General features: G+C 46.8%; 1 protein-coding gene across 2 annotated transcripts in view; it reads right to left on the bottom strand.

Annotated features, from left to right (window-relative positions):
- Window positions 1-14,681, bottom strand: part of ADAMTS10 (ADAM metallopeptidase with thrombospondin type 1 motif 10) — a 67,739-nt gene that overhangs the window by 6,356 nt on the left and 46,702 nt on the right. For both annotated transcript variants that reach the window (XR_009759499.1, XM_061601244.1), the window contains exons 15-22: window positions 13,707-13,809; window positions 11,177-11,310; window positions 9,963-10,086; window positions 8,040-8,120; window positions 6,985-7,148; window positions 6,268-6,394; window positions 4,872-5,001; window positions 1,638-1,842 (exon numbers count right to left, since the gene is read on the bottom strand). Coding sequence is in view for 1 of the 2 variants with exons in the window: in XM_061601244.1 (XP_061457228.1) it covers window positions 1,638-1,842; window positions 4,872-5,001; window positions 6,268-6,394; window positions 6,985-7,148; window positions 8,040-8,120; window positions 9,963-10,086; window positions 11,177-11,310; window positions 13,707-13,809 (1,068 nt within the window). In the remaining variant the exon portion in view is untranslated. The remainder of the gene's footprint in view (window positions 1-1,637; window positions 1,843-4,871; window positions 5,002-6,267; window positions 6,395-6,984; window positions 7,149-8,039; window positions 8,121-9,962; window positions 10,087-11,176; window positions 11,311-13,706; window positions 13,810-14,681) is intronic.

The raw sequence follows: 14,681 nt of genomic DNA, 5'->3' as shown, positions 1-14,681 counted from the left end.
GGGGATGAGCAAGTCCTGAGCTTCCTCACTGTTCCATCTGGGCTGAAAGCGAGATCTGGGCAGCCTCGCAAATAAGAATATTTTTTAAAAGGAGATGACGGTGAAGCAGGCGTCAAGAAAACCAGGCAGGCCGGTCGCCAGGAAGGAAAGGGGAAAGCAGCCTTTCCTTGCAGCTTTGCTTCATGAAAAGCCCTCTCCTCTCATTCAGAGTAAGGGCGTCGTCAGCGGCGGCAGGGCGAGGAGTCTGCGATCGCAATCCCCTCTTCTGCCTGGTAGCTCCACCCTCAGCCTCCTTTGGCATCTGTCATATGTGGCATAGGCAGATGCCTGCCCTCAGCGCACCTGAAAGATGCTCTGGCACTTCAGCAGAAGTCCTCCCCTTGTTTGGAGCAAGGGGAAGGTGCCGCCTACAGTGGCGGTGGGGAGCAAACAGCGTCCAGGAAGTGAAGAGGGTTTTTAAAAAATTAATAAATAATTCATTTCTTTACTGTTCGTGGCCCCCTCTGGATTACTTCGTGGGCCCCATGGGGGGGTCACAGCCCCCAGGTCGGGAACCACTGCTTTAGACTGCCCCTGGACGGAGTTTTTGTTTAGCTCTGCTAGGGCTAACAGCATTGCTGGATCCTGCCTCGTCCAGCATCACCATATCCTAAAGAGCTCAGCTGGGCATCCAAAGCTGGTTCTTTGCCCCTAGAAGTTACCATTTAGAGGTAGATTGCCTCTGAACATGGAATCCCCACTGGGTAGTAGCTGTAAGCCCTCCAGATCATCTCATTATCCCCGGCGATTGGCCGTGCTGACTGGGACTGACCAGAGTTGGAATCTCCAGCAGGGGAGAGTTGCTGTTGTGCCAGGTCGTGCTTGTGAGCTTCCCGCTGGGGGCATCTGGTTGGCCACTGTGATGACAGGATGTTGGACTAGATGGGCCTGATCCAACAGGGCTTCTCTTATGTTCTTAAATATCATGGCTAATAGAAGCTGATAGACCTCTGTATTACCAAAAACTGTTGTACAGACAAGCAGGTGTAGATGACCTTTGCAGATTACCTCTTAAATGCTATATGGTGTGATCTTGTGTATGGAAGCCCATTGCGTAGTGGTTAGAGTGTCGGACTACAACCTGGGAGACCAGGGTTTGAATCCCCACACAGCCATGAAGCTCACTGGGTGACCTTGGGCCAGTCACTGCCTCTCAGCCTCAGAGGAAGGCAATGGTGAACCCCCTCTGAATACTGCTTACCATGAAAACCCTATTCATGGGGTCGCCATAAATTGGGATCTACTTGAAGGCAATCCATTTCCATTTTTCCCTATGCAGTGGAGGGGGTTAATTATTGCATCATTATTATAGGGAGGGCATGTCCAGATTTGTCCTGGCTGATAGCAGCCCGGCTAGATGAGTCAAAAGGGCTATCTAGTTCAGAATCCTGCCTCCCACAGGGACCAGACAATTGCTTTCAAGAATCCCACAGGCAGGGCACAAAGGAAACAGCCCTTCCTTATTCATATGAAGATCTGTAAATTGGAGGCATGCTGCTCCTGTACAAGGAGGCTCCACGGCTTGCTATCATGGGGTATTAGGCCTGTCTAAGAACAGCCAGGCTTGGATGAAGAGGCCAAGATGTGGCAATGCTCACCTCAGACCAGTCCAGGGCAGCCCACTCCGGGGGGCAGGTCTGGTTATTGCAAGGTTCTAGCAGGTGGGGGCGCTGCCGGCTGCAGGAGTCGTCATCCAGGATTTTCTCCTCCGTGGTGGAGATCTTGCGCCGGCAGGTCACGCTCCGGGTGCGCACTCCCTGGTTGCAGCTGCGGCTGCATTCGGACCAGTTCCCAATCGCCCAGCTGATGGAGACAAGGGGCAGAAGCAAAGGGTGTGTGTGCTTGAAAAGAAGGGACACGAGTGTGCCCTGTATCAACCTGAGTGTCATTTAATTTATCCTGTGGAAGTTACCCTTTAGCTATGTGATGATTTATTACATTTATACCCCACCCTTCCTCCTGCAGCAGCCCAGGGCAGAAAAAATCCCACCTTAGGCTCAGTATTTTGGTCACCCTAGAACATGACACTAAAACTGAAAGGATTTAGGAAAATATTTCTCTCTCTCTCCCTAAATTCACCCTCCCTCTCCCTTACCTTCTTTTTTTTCTTCCCTCCTTCCCTTCCTTAACTTTCTACTTCTCAGTATGATTCTTTGGGCCCAATTCTCCTGGTAGTTACGCCGGGCCAAGGGGATGCAAGATGTGGTGTAGCTGCAGAGGAGGAGGGATGGTGTTGGCACAGCTGTGCTTGCAAGAATCCTCTACAGTGCAGCCATGGAACTCTGCCGCCACCCAGGCAGCGCAGGGCCCCCCAAAAGGGGACATTCATGGCGCGTCCTGGCCCTGTTCAGCTTGGTCCTGCAGCCCCCAGTCCCAGCAGATGCTACGTCGGGAAAAAGGGGAAGGAAACTTGCATGTTGTTTCCTTTCCCCGAGCCCTGCCAGCCCAGCCAGCGTGCCCTTCTCCCTGGGGCTTATGACCAGAGGTGGGACGTGGCAGGACCTTCTGCTGCCTTCGCTTCTGATGGCTCCACTTCTGCCAGCCTCCTCCCAGTTGGATTGCTCTGTTCCTTTCCCTACCTTTCCTTTCCTTTCTTCTTTTTGAAATAATAACAATTAGGACGCTCACTCAGATGCAGGAACGGGGCAGGAATTCAGTCTGCTTCACATTTTAACGTGGATCTAATTTGCTCTTCCTGAAATGCAGATTAGGACTGAAATGCACCTCTGTTTCAAATTTCCCACTTCGCTGAATTTTGCGGTGCAGTCCTCCAACCGAAACAACAACAAAAGTGTGCCAACATGTACACATATTAGGAGAACGTGCGTCGCTAAAAATGCATATATTTGTGAAAATAATGTACAAAAGTTGATTATGTTCGGGGAAAATTGTTTGCAAAAACGTACACATTAGGCAAAAATTGCATAACAATGTGCACATTAGGTTGTTGTTATATGCCTTCAAGTTGATTTTGACTTATGGCGACCCTACGAATCAGCGACGGCCAAGAGCATCTGTTATAAACCGCCCTGTTCAGATCTTGTAAGTTCAGGTCTGTGGCTTCCTTGATGGAATCAATCCATCTCTTGTTTGGCCTTCCTCTTTTTCTACTCCCTGCTGTTTTTCCCAGCATGAGTGTCTTTTCTAGTGAATCATGTCTTCTCATTGTGTCCAAGTATGATAACCTCAGTTTCATCGTTTTAGCTTCCAGTGATAGTTCTGGTCTAATTTGTTCTAACACCCAATTATTTGTCTTTTTCAGTCCATGGTGAGCATAAACGCTCTCCTCCAACACCACATTTCTGTAAGTTTTTTTTAAAAAAATCAGAAACTGGTTCAGAAATGTGGCAAAGGGCACTTTATTGACCATTTGTCCTGATTTCCTTGCAGAGAGTTTATTTCCTATATTGCCATATCATAAAATATCTGAGGGGTTTGCAATGTTACCAGGTTTACCGGTTGTTTTCCGGGCCCAATTCAAGGTGGTGGTTCTGACCTTTAAAACCCTATGCGGTTTTGGCCCAGTCTATCTGAAGGAGCGCCTCCAGCATCATCAGGGATGCCGCCCAACAAGGTCAGCCTCAAAAGGCCTTCTCTCTATCCCATCAGTTAAAACAGCTAGACTGGTGAGGACTAGGGAGAGGGCTTTTTCAGTAGTGGCCCCCACTCTGTGGAATTCCCTCCCAAATGATCTCCGCCATGCCCCCTCTATGATGAGCTTCCGCCGGGCCTTGAAGACCTGGCTCTTCAGGCAGGCTTTTGGGGTGGGTTAGGTTTTATTACTGTTGTTGAGATTTTTAACGTTTTAATGTATTTGTATGTTTTTATTTTGTACGTCGCCCAGAGTGGCTGGACAGCCAGCCAGATGGGCGACTAATAAATTTAATAAATAAATAAATAAAGCGCCATTAAAAAACACCCCCACCCTACAGATAATCATTAAGGTGACTGGCTAATCAGACTAAAAATTAAACAGCTGCAAAGGCCTCGTGGCATAAAAAAGTCCTTTAAGAGACGCCTGAAAGTAAAAAAAACTATGGTGCCTGCTGCATCTCTGCATGGGAGTGGTGACATTAAATGCCCGACTTATACTGGAGGCCAGATGAGTCTCTGTAACAACGGGGGACAACTAACAGTGCACCTCCAGATGATCTAAGTGATCGGGCTGGAATATAAGGGCTCAGCCTCAAAGGAAGGGCTGTCATTTCCCCATCACTTATCGCTTCTCATCTCTTGGGGAGGCACTTTCGCCGCACATAACCTTTCAATCAACTCGACAACTGCACAACCTGAATTTGCCAGCATGTGGCTGCATCCCACCCGGAAAGCCTCGACAAATTTGTTGTGGTTGCCCGGGTCGAGAAAAAGCTGTCAGTTTAGATTTTCTCTGTTTTTTTATTTTACAATACTAAATTTGGTTGTCCACATTTCCGTAGCAATTTGCGATTATTTTTTAAAAATCCGCATGAAAATTCTCCAGCTTTTCAGAGCTAATTTCTCCTGAGTAAACACATTTTTGTAGGCATTTTGGAGTAATGTGCACATTTTTGCAAGCCATTTCTCGTCACCTAATGCGTTTTCCATGCATACTTTCCCCTACTATATGCATTTTTGTAAACATTAGCTGGCGAAGTGCATCACAACATTCTGTGCTGGCTGTCTTTCCGCTCTCATACTGTTTCAGAAAGTGTGTATTTGATCGATTCTGCTTGAAATGAAAACTGAATCAAACTCTCAAGCAGCCCTATCCTGGACCCAAATCGGGGAGACCCTCCACCTTAGGATGCAGCCCTGCCCCACTGAAAACAGACACTGGAAAGGATCGAACTCACGTCGGTGGGCAAGGCTCAGTGTTGCACAGCCTCTGCCTCTCTGGTAGCTTGGTATTGGGGCTGCAGAAATGGTTGAATACTGTGGAGCTGTCAGCTTGATTCCGGCATACGACGGGTTGAACTTGGCTGCCTGCAGGATGGTCCAGGGGGGCGGAATTGCTGAGTGAGGATGCTGATACTCAGACAGTCGGAGGCAGCACAGTCTTTCCACCCACCCCAGTTCCTACAACATCTCCCAGCCAAACTGTCCTGTTTTCCAACAGTAGGAATCGCCTCCCCTCCCCCCCAACAAATCCCCAGAGAACAATTAAAAAAAAATATGTGCAGGCATAAGCAATGTAAAAGGTGCTGTGATGTCAACGATGGGGTGGGGGAGGAAGCATCCACTTTGACATTGGGTGTCGATTTCAGCTTCCTGAGAAGCTCAAGCATCTTTTTTTTAAAGTCAAGTTTCTAGGCCATATGGATGCATATTAAGCATGAAAGAGTGTGGGCAAGGTGTGGTGAGATCTCAGGGGATGGAGAGGCGGCTAAATAAGGGCTACCCTACAATATGCAATGGTTGCAGAGCTGTCTGTGTTAAACAGAGAACCTTATTTCATCATTTACAGTATTTGTTTCATTTTAAATTCTTTACCCTTCCTCTATGGCAGGCGTGGGGAACTTTCAGCCCACAAGCCACCTTTGTCCTAGCCTGGGTCCCAATGTGTGTCGCCAGGCTGTTTCCCCCAGAGCATGCCCGGATGTGACCTCGGGTGAGGGGCAGGCAGAGACGCAGCCGGATCGGCTGTGTGACGGAGTTCCCTGCGTGGAACGCAACTGTGCAGCCAATCCCCGCAGAAAGCAGGTCTGAAGTTGCCACCTATCAGCGGCATTTCAAAGCACCATGCAGGGCTCTTTAGAAGTCCCGACAATCATCACCTGACGTCATTGTGGTGTCAAGGGGTCGACGCACCTGTCAAATTTGGCCTTCTGATGGGGAAGATGACGGTTTTATTTTATTACCTGCCCTTCACCCTGAGGTCCCAGGGCGGGTTGCAACAGTTTAAAGTACACCCTTAAAAAGAATGCAAAGGAAACACAAACATGAGGTGGGCCCTAAAAATATACATCTCAGGTGTGAAAGGTGAGTCTTCAGATGCGGATCTGCCGCACCAGCCAAAACAATTCCCCATCCTGGTGCCAATGACCTTGGGGAGGGGTAGATGGGCCTCTCCCCATCTCACAACAACCCTGCGATGTGGGTTAGGAATTCACTGTAGGTGAGGTGTCTACTTCTGAATAAATGTAACAGGAAGAAAATTGTCAGTAGATTCAACCTGGGACGTTCTGCACACAAGTCAGGTGCTCTGCCACTGAGCTGCAGGCCTTCTCCACTTTTATGAAACATTCTTACCTCCCGCACAGAGGGCTGAACACTGTGTCCACGAGATGTAGTGCCATAGGTACTGGGATGCAGAACTGCGAGTGACGGGCGCATTGAACTTGTAGCGTATCTTCTGCAGTCCTTCTCGGACAAGCACCTACGGGGGGGGAGGCAATGACATCACAGCAACATGAGGAGGAGGGGCTGGAGAATCTCCCTCTCTTCTGAAAGGATCTTGAACACACAATTTTCTGCTGGAAAAAAACTCCTTTGGGGTCTGGGGGTAGGCTAGAGACATTTCTTTGTGGCTGTTTGTATCAACACCTACTCTTTCCCCCTTTCCTTGCATCCATTTCGTTGCCTTACTCCACCAGTAACCCTAGACCAACAAGGGCCATGTGCTGGACATAATCTCGTCATAATTAGGTGGCCAATCAGTTGTAGCTATGTGCTGATGTCAAATAAGGACAAATGGAGTCCATTAGAGTAATGGGCAATGTTTCTTGAACAGGGATACTCTTAGTTTATCAGAGAATCAGAGATCCCCCCCAAAGAATCCAACCATCTCCGAGTCATTTCACAACAAATACTGATGCTAGCCTATCAGGGACCCTAGCCTATCACTCGAAAAACTAGGAAACTTCTCAGCTTTTTTGCAATGGAAATTGTCCAAAGACAATTTCTATCAAACCCACCCATCTTCCCCCCCCGCCTGCAACATTCTTGCTCATCAGCACCATAACCAACCATGACAATGAGGGTGATGTTGGTTGGGCCCAGGGCCTCCAGTGACTCCGGTTCGTCCTGAGAGCGCCTGTAGTAGAATGCAGTCCCAGCAATGTCAAAGCGCCGGGGAGGGTCAATAGAGAGTTTCCCGTTGACAAAGTACTCATCGTTCTCCCCTCTCAGAGCTGGAAGGGGAATTTCAAGAGGGAAAAAATGCCTAAGACGAGGGTGACTTTGACCATTTGCTCTCCTCCAAACGACCGGGACAGTTTCAGCACCCCCAACTCCCCCAAATTTAACAAAATAAGAAAAGGTGAAATTTTCAACCCATCCCTTAGGAGGGATATTTCATGCTCAGAGGAAGGCACGCAACAGATCAATCCCTGTTCTGAAGAAGGGGCAACGAGGAGCGCCAGTTACTGTGTTGGCCCAAGCCTTTTCTACCCACCACGTGATCGATAGCTGATGGTGGAAACTACAGTTAGGGAAGGAAGTTAACGTTTGGTTAACGTTTTAAAGCAAAGCGACCTCTTTCATCGGTCCTGGACTTATACGCTGATTGGTATGCCGCTATCGATCACATTACGCGCCTCTCTGAATTTTGCAAAGCAGTTTCAGTGAGACAACTGAAAGTGCACAAGAGATGCACCTTTTTGCGGGGGGAAAGTTCAGTCAACAACGTGTCCATTAAGGGAAGATGCATTGGAAAGCATACAAATGTGCGGATTTTAGAAGAAGACATTAAATATTCATACTTTAGGGGAAAGTGCATACAATTTTTAAATGTAATTTTTGCATGGGCGTATTTAAAAAATAGTAATTTGCAAAAAGTAGGATGGAGTGGAGCAGCAGTTCAGTGTACAGACAACGGACGTGGCATGGAACGGGATGATCCATCGATCTTGAAGTATAGTAGATGGGTCAAGAAGAGAGAGAAAGAGAGAGGGAGAGAGAAGGAGAGAGAGAGGGTTTTAGGTTCAGATTAGGAGTGGAGATACCCAGGCAAAAACAGAGGCAGAAGGTCACCTCGAGGACATCATGTCTAGGGTCTTTCCTGTACAGCCCAAGTTTCTCACCAAGGTAGTTCAAGGAAAGATTGAGTTCCCGGATGTCAATATGAACTGATCCTTTCGGGATCCATACCACCTCTTCGTAGCCTGCATGGCAAATGAAAGATATCAGCTGAGGGGAATTACAACAGGGTGCTCAAAGGCTGATGCTGAGCGAGAAGGTTTGCTGTAGAGGATTGCAAACAGAGATGTGAAGGCCTGGGGGGGAAAACCTGGAAAAATTCATTGCAAAGCCCATGGGGAATAAGTGAAGCTCTCTTCTGCTAAGTGCTTCCAGCTCAGCACCGCCTATTCCAAGTGGCTCCCAAATTTATCGCTGCTACCTGAGGTTCATTCAGGTGAAGATGCAAAGGATCTAACTGGAGACCTCTCTGTGTGATGTTCTGTCTGCCACTGAGTGATGCCCTTTTGCCATGGCAATGACTAAGAGGGTGCAAAGTGGGTTTTAGAGGGAGAGGGACATAGGGGCCCTCATTTATTTTATTGTGGGCTGCATCTACCTAATTCCTACTCAGAGTAGGCCTGTTGGAATGAATGGATCGAAGGTAGCCGTGTCTTTTAATTTCAATGGGTCTACAATGGCTAATACTGGATACAACCAGAGCTTGGAAAAGTTACTTTTTTGAACTACAACTCCCATCAGCCCCAGCCCAGGTGGGAGTTGTAGTTCAAAAAAGTAACTTTGCCAAGCTCTGGATACAACCCTACGGTACATCCAGTGGTGTTGTATTGGTTAGAGTGTCGGACTGGGACCTGGGAGTCCCGGGTTCAAAACCCCACTCTGCCATGAAGCTCCCTGGGTGACTTTGGGGGCCAGCCACTGTATCTCTCAGTCTAACCTACCTCACAGGGTTGTTGTGAGGATAAAATTGGAAGGGGGAGAACTGTGTTTGTACGCCACAAAGGTGGGAGGTAAGGTGGGATATAAATGTAATTATAGATAACTAGATATTTGTATCTAGATTTCTCAAGAGTAAACCCACTGAAATCAACAGACATGACTAGTGCAGGCCCATTAGGTTGTGCTTGACATTAGCTATAGCAGACCCACTGAAATTAATTAATGAACATGGCTAATTTAGCCCCATTTCAATGGGTCACCTCTAGTAAAAGTTAGCTGGACACGGTCCCATGGGTTCTGCCCCGACTATGATTTAGTCTGCATGTATATCTAATTAGAGAAAACGCATGTGATGTGTATCAGGGATAGGATCCGTTGGCTGGTTCGAAACCTGATAGGCTGGCATTGATTCAAGTTGGTTCTGTATCTGCTAGCTCCGGCTTTTACTGATCCATTTTTTTCACTAGGAAAAAAATTAATATCCATATTTTTAAAGAAAACACTGTTTTAAAGGAAATAACAATGTTAAAATATTGATATTTTGAAGGAAATATCAACATTTTAAAAGGAAATATCGATAAATTATTCTTACAATCGATGTTTTAGAGGATTTAGAGCAACTGAGAATAAGCGAATTAATGGAAAATTCGGTACCAAATTGGGCAGAATTGGGCAGAATTCTAGCACATCCCTAGCGTGGATGGTAGAGTACCCATGCAAGGAAGTTGGAGGGACTGATTGTCCATCTCTTATTTCCTGGTTTATTTCTGCTTATCACTAGCAGCTGATTTCCCTCTCCCGGTTGGGGAAACATTTCATGGGGAGATATTCATAACTGAAACAAATAATAACAATAATACCCTGAAAGCATGTTAAAAACAGTCTCAAAATAGCTTTTGGGACTGAGGGTTCGCTATCTTACCGGTGTTGGTCAATAGGTGCTGTGCACAGGTGAAAAACTTCCCCATTCAAGTTCAGAGCTCATCTTGGAAATGACAAAAGTCTGCTTGAAAAATGGGGAAAGTGCCCCTGCCCCGCTCTCAGCTTGGTACATTTGTCTGCCTACCAGGTCATCCGGTCACCCTCACCTCCATCCGGCAGCGAGTGGTTGAAGATTCCTTCCACGGTCTCACAGCTGCTGCCGTCACCTCCGCACACCCGGCACTTATCTTCCTTGGTGTCTGAGCCCAGAATGCGGTCACAGCCCACATGCTTACGGGAAAAGAAACAGGGAAGGGGTTATGGAAGAAGCTCCCGCAGGAGGAAGTCATGGCCACCAATTTGGAGGGCTTTCAAAGAGGATTAGACAAATTCAAGGAGGAGGAGAACCCTAGCAGTGGCTACCAGTCAGGGTGGCTTTTGGAGGCAGCGCATGCCTCTGAATACCAGTCCCTGGGAATTGCACCTGCTGTGTTCATGCTCTGCTTCTGGGCTTCCCAGAGGAACCTCTTTGGGCCAAGTTGGAGGTCACCACCGCATCTCATGCAAATTCTATAGTTTAACTTTGCACTGTGAGAAGTCTTTTCTTTTTGTCTGTCTTGAGTCTCCCACCATCCAGCTTCATCGGATGGCCCCCACTGGGTTCTAATGTTAGGACATAGGGAGAAAAACTATTCTCTATCCACTTTCTCCACACCATGCACTGTTTTACACCCCTCTGTCATCCCCCCTGCCCTTACTTGCTTTTCCTCTGAACTAAAAAGGCCCGAGTGTTTGCAACCTTGATAATTTTGGTTGCCACTGTCTGAACCTTTCACAGCCCAGCTCTACCATGCCCCTTTTTGATGTGAGGTGACCAGAACTGTATTCATAACTTTACAAATATCTCCCATGAGTCACTCTTTCTCTCTGCCTGCCAGGCTCCTCTCCTCTAAGCCAAAAAGGCCCCAGTGCATTAGCCGTTCCTTGTAGAGAAGATTCTGCAACCTCCCACCCGCTTAATTAAAGGTTGTGTCCAATATCAGTTCGTTGAGTAGACACACTTCAACGAGTCCACTCTGAATAGGACTAGCACCAGGGAATATTAGAGGGGTGACTAACTAAGGACAAAGACAGAAAGAGAAGGGAGGAAGGGGAGGAGCACAGCCTGCAAAAACAACAAATACTTTACAGGAGGAATCAGAAGAGGGAAGAATGGATTGCCTTTCACTTATGGATTGCCCTCCACTTATGACAAGTGTTGGTGCTTTACTCCCAAGAGGTACAACCCTGTGTCCCAGAAGATGCACATTAAACCTTAGTTGTAACTTAGTCAGAGGCAAATGGACAGCTAGAGGCAGTGGCGGCAGCAATGCAAAATCACCTTGCATTCTCCGCTGACGCAGATATCATAGGAGTCCTGGCGGCAGGGGGTGCCGTCCACCACAGCCGCGGCCCTCTCTGTATAGAAGTTGAAGCCTTCTGCCAAGCAGTTGAGCGAACAGGACTTGACGCCTCCTGCAGGGAGATGGTAGATCAGTTAAAATTAAGCATAAAATCGGGGGGGGGGACCCCAAATGCCTGCTGAAAAAAAGTCTTAGCCAAACACAGGAAGTTCAACAGTTATTGCCAAATGATGCATTGCAATAAATTAATTGCCAATCAAATTTTCCTGGGAGCCTCGGAATCCCCAAGACAATTGCCAACAAAGAAGGCTACCTGCTGCTTCCCTGTATGATTTGCTGCACTGACTTTGTCTCTTTCCAAACAGCTCCTGCTGTGCGATTGGAGCATTCTGTCATTCCCAATTAAATTAAATTAAATATAGCAAAAAAGTTTGCCCTCAGGAAGAGATCTGTTGTGTCTCTGGTTGAGTCCCTGGGTTTGGGCTGGCCTCCTCCCAACTACCTCTCCCTGGGACAGATGATTCTGCCCTACCTCTGCAGTGGGTGGTATTTTACCACTGAATTCCTCCCAACACGGAAGAATGACCTTCCCTCTGAAGAGAACATGTATGAGTCCATGTTCTGACAAGTCCTGATCATAAACTCATTCAGAAACAGTTATGCCCTCTAAAAGGAACCTCTTTTGAGAGTAAGAGTGAACCAGGTATTCTTTCTTAATCCAAGGAGGGAAAAGGGTTCTTCGGAAGCAGAAATTTAGAAAAAGCTGATACATTGTAATTATGTTATTGGAGGGGGCTACAACCCTTTAGAGACAAATTTTGAAGTTTTGCAGACAACTCTGGGCAAAGAGAACAGTTTGGGGACCTTCCCCTCCCATTGCCATGTCTGACACTAGTTTCAGCTCCGGTGGTAAGCAGATCAGTGTTGTCTGGTTCCTTTGGTAGATATCACAGACATGAGCATCGAGAAGGGAGCAGTCCTCCTTGGGTTTGGTAAGGCCAGGGTCTTCAGCAAAGGCAGACTGAGAGGGAGAAGGAAGCTTGATGTGTAAGCCTTAATCAGAACTAGGCAGAGCTTGGAAAAGTTACTTTTTTGAACTACAATTCCCATCAGCCCCACCCAACATGGCCACTGGATTGGGCTGATGGGAGTTGTAGTTCAAAAAAGTAACTTTTCCAAGCTCTAGAACTAGGCCTATTTCAAGTTGCACGCCTCAAGCCCATGAGATGTGAAGTGAGGTGAGGCGGCGTTCTGCCAAAGGGCAAGGCGCTTTGTGGATTTGGAGGCAACAATCACACAAATGGGGTGAAAGTTACAAGTTTTATTGACTGCTAAAGAAAACGGCACTAAAGGGAAGTATACAAAGACAATAAAGTAATTAGTCGCACATTCCTGCAACCATCTGGGAACCCTCTGAACAACAGCAAATGGACCCCGAAGGAGCTGGATGAACAGCACGCCATCCCAAGTAGGGTTGCCAGGTCAGAGGCATCCCAAAACCTGAGATTTCAGGGGCAAGCCCGAGTGAAGTCATCAAGTATGATACATTAAGCATCAATCAAAGTTGCTTGGAGCATACAGTTTTTTTAAAAAATATCTGATTGGAAATTAAGATAGAAATCTTAGCTAAAAGATGGAGCCTGGGTAGGGAACATTTAATCTAGCCTACTTGCTTTCGGCGAGAAGGGTTAAGTGCCTTCAGGCCAGGCCAGTCACCAGAAGGCCACTGCAGGGACAAAGGAGCCTAGTGTTGTGGAGATGTTGGGTCTGTGATGAGTTCTAAATTTACAGGGCTTGTTTTTTTTATACTACTTACAAGCCAATTCCAATGCACCAGAAGCTAATTCAATGCTCCTGGCATTTTGGGTTATCCATCCACCCTTGTGACAGTGTTTATGTTATACCAAGGCCGAGACCGCACTGCACATAACAAGGTCCTAAGATAGATCATGATTATCCCCGGGTCTTACCAGGTGGGGGAAGACCCATAAGATGAGAGGATAGTGAGCTCAGTCCTGTGAAAGTCTTATCTCTGTGAAAGGGTTGAATGGAAAACAGGCTAGTCAGAGCATTTTTCAGAGCATTTTACAAAAGAATAAGTATTATGGGCTGGCATTAACCAGTCATATGCTTTCTGGCCCAAAAGGATCCTGAGGAATGCAAGGAGCAAGTGCGGTGTGCAAATATCCAAACTTCCTTGAAATACAAGCCCGTCTTCTGGATTTATGCAACGGCAAGTGGGGTGAATGGGGGCAAGGCAGGACCCTGGACAGCTCCTAGTAGACCATGCTAACTGAGCGTGGGGTGATGTTCCCTCAGTGAAAGGTTAAAGTAATCTGAAAAGGCTCTCGGGGCGGGACCTTTCCAGTAGCTCCACTCCCTTCTTGTAATATTTAAAGGGCCTGCAGTCATATTCTGAAGTCACATGCTCCAGTTACCCTATTGCTTGGACAGGTGGAAGGAGACTGCGTCAACGCTGTTCGCCTGCCTGGGAAATGGGGCCCTTACCTCCTCGGTACGTTTTCCAGGTGTAATATTTGCCTCGAAAGGGGGTGTGATCAAATTCAGCACACTGAAGCTCTCTGAAATCTTGCGAGCCGGGGGGACAGTCCTGAGGTGGGGGGGAAAGAAAGAGAAAGATCCTAATATTAATGGTGCATGGGAGCCTTTTCCAACACCTGAAAGCACAGATAACACGTCCTGCCCCATATCCAAAAACTTTGGGAGATACTAAAGATATTTAGGAGTGGGGACGACAGAGTCAGTTAGCTTAGCTACTAAACAGGTCCATCTTCTCCAACCTGGTGCCCTCCAGATGTTGTAGACTGCAATCAAACCCTTCTAAATATAGGAAGTCCTCTATGCTGCTTCTTAGAGCAGGGCTGAGGAATCTGGTGCCTTTCCTTATGTTGTAGGACTCCAACTCCCATCATCCCCGACCATTGGCCGTGCTGGCTGCTGGGGCTGCTGGGAGATTTTATTTATTTATTTATTTATTTAAAATATTTATACCCCGCCCTATTTCGAAAGAACTCAGGGCGGCTTACAGATAAAAACCATAATCAGTTAAACAAGTAATATACAACAGTTAAAAATGGATTAAATCAACAATAAGTTAAAAAATATGACTATATTAGTTAAAAGCCCAACAACATCTGCAGGTTCACAGATGTTCTTCATCTCTGATTTATTGTCACTGGGTGTGGATGAGGGTGGATTTGCTTAATATCCTTCTTGAGTTTATCTTGTAATATTATATCAGAAATGGACTCTTGAATTTTGCAAATTGTTTGTTCTTGGTTATATTTTGAATGGTTACAGGATGATAAATGTGATTTCTGTTGCATATCTTGTCATTTCTATGGGTTGTAAACCCATAGTACAGGAATGTAGAAAGCCAGGAGGGCTGACTATATCAGTTTCAGCTTTGTGTTCATATCAGTTTGTGATTTTTTTCAAAAAAAACCATCCTTGTGAAAATTC

The sequence above is a fragment of the Rhineura floridana genome, chromosome 18, assembly GCF_030035675.1.
Source record: "Rhineura floridana isolate rRhiFlo1 chromosome 18, rRhiFlo1.hap2, whole genome shotgun sequence".
Classification (NCBI taxonomy): domain Eukaryota; kingdom Metazoa; phylum Chordata; class Lepidosauria; order Squamata; family Rhineuridae; genus Rhineura; species Rhineura floridana.
The sequence above is the reverse complement of the archived record's forward strand: the minus strand, read 5'-3'. Positions and strand labels throughout refer to the sequence as shown.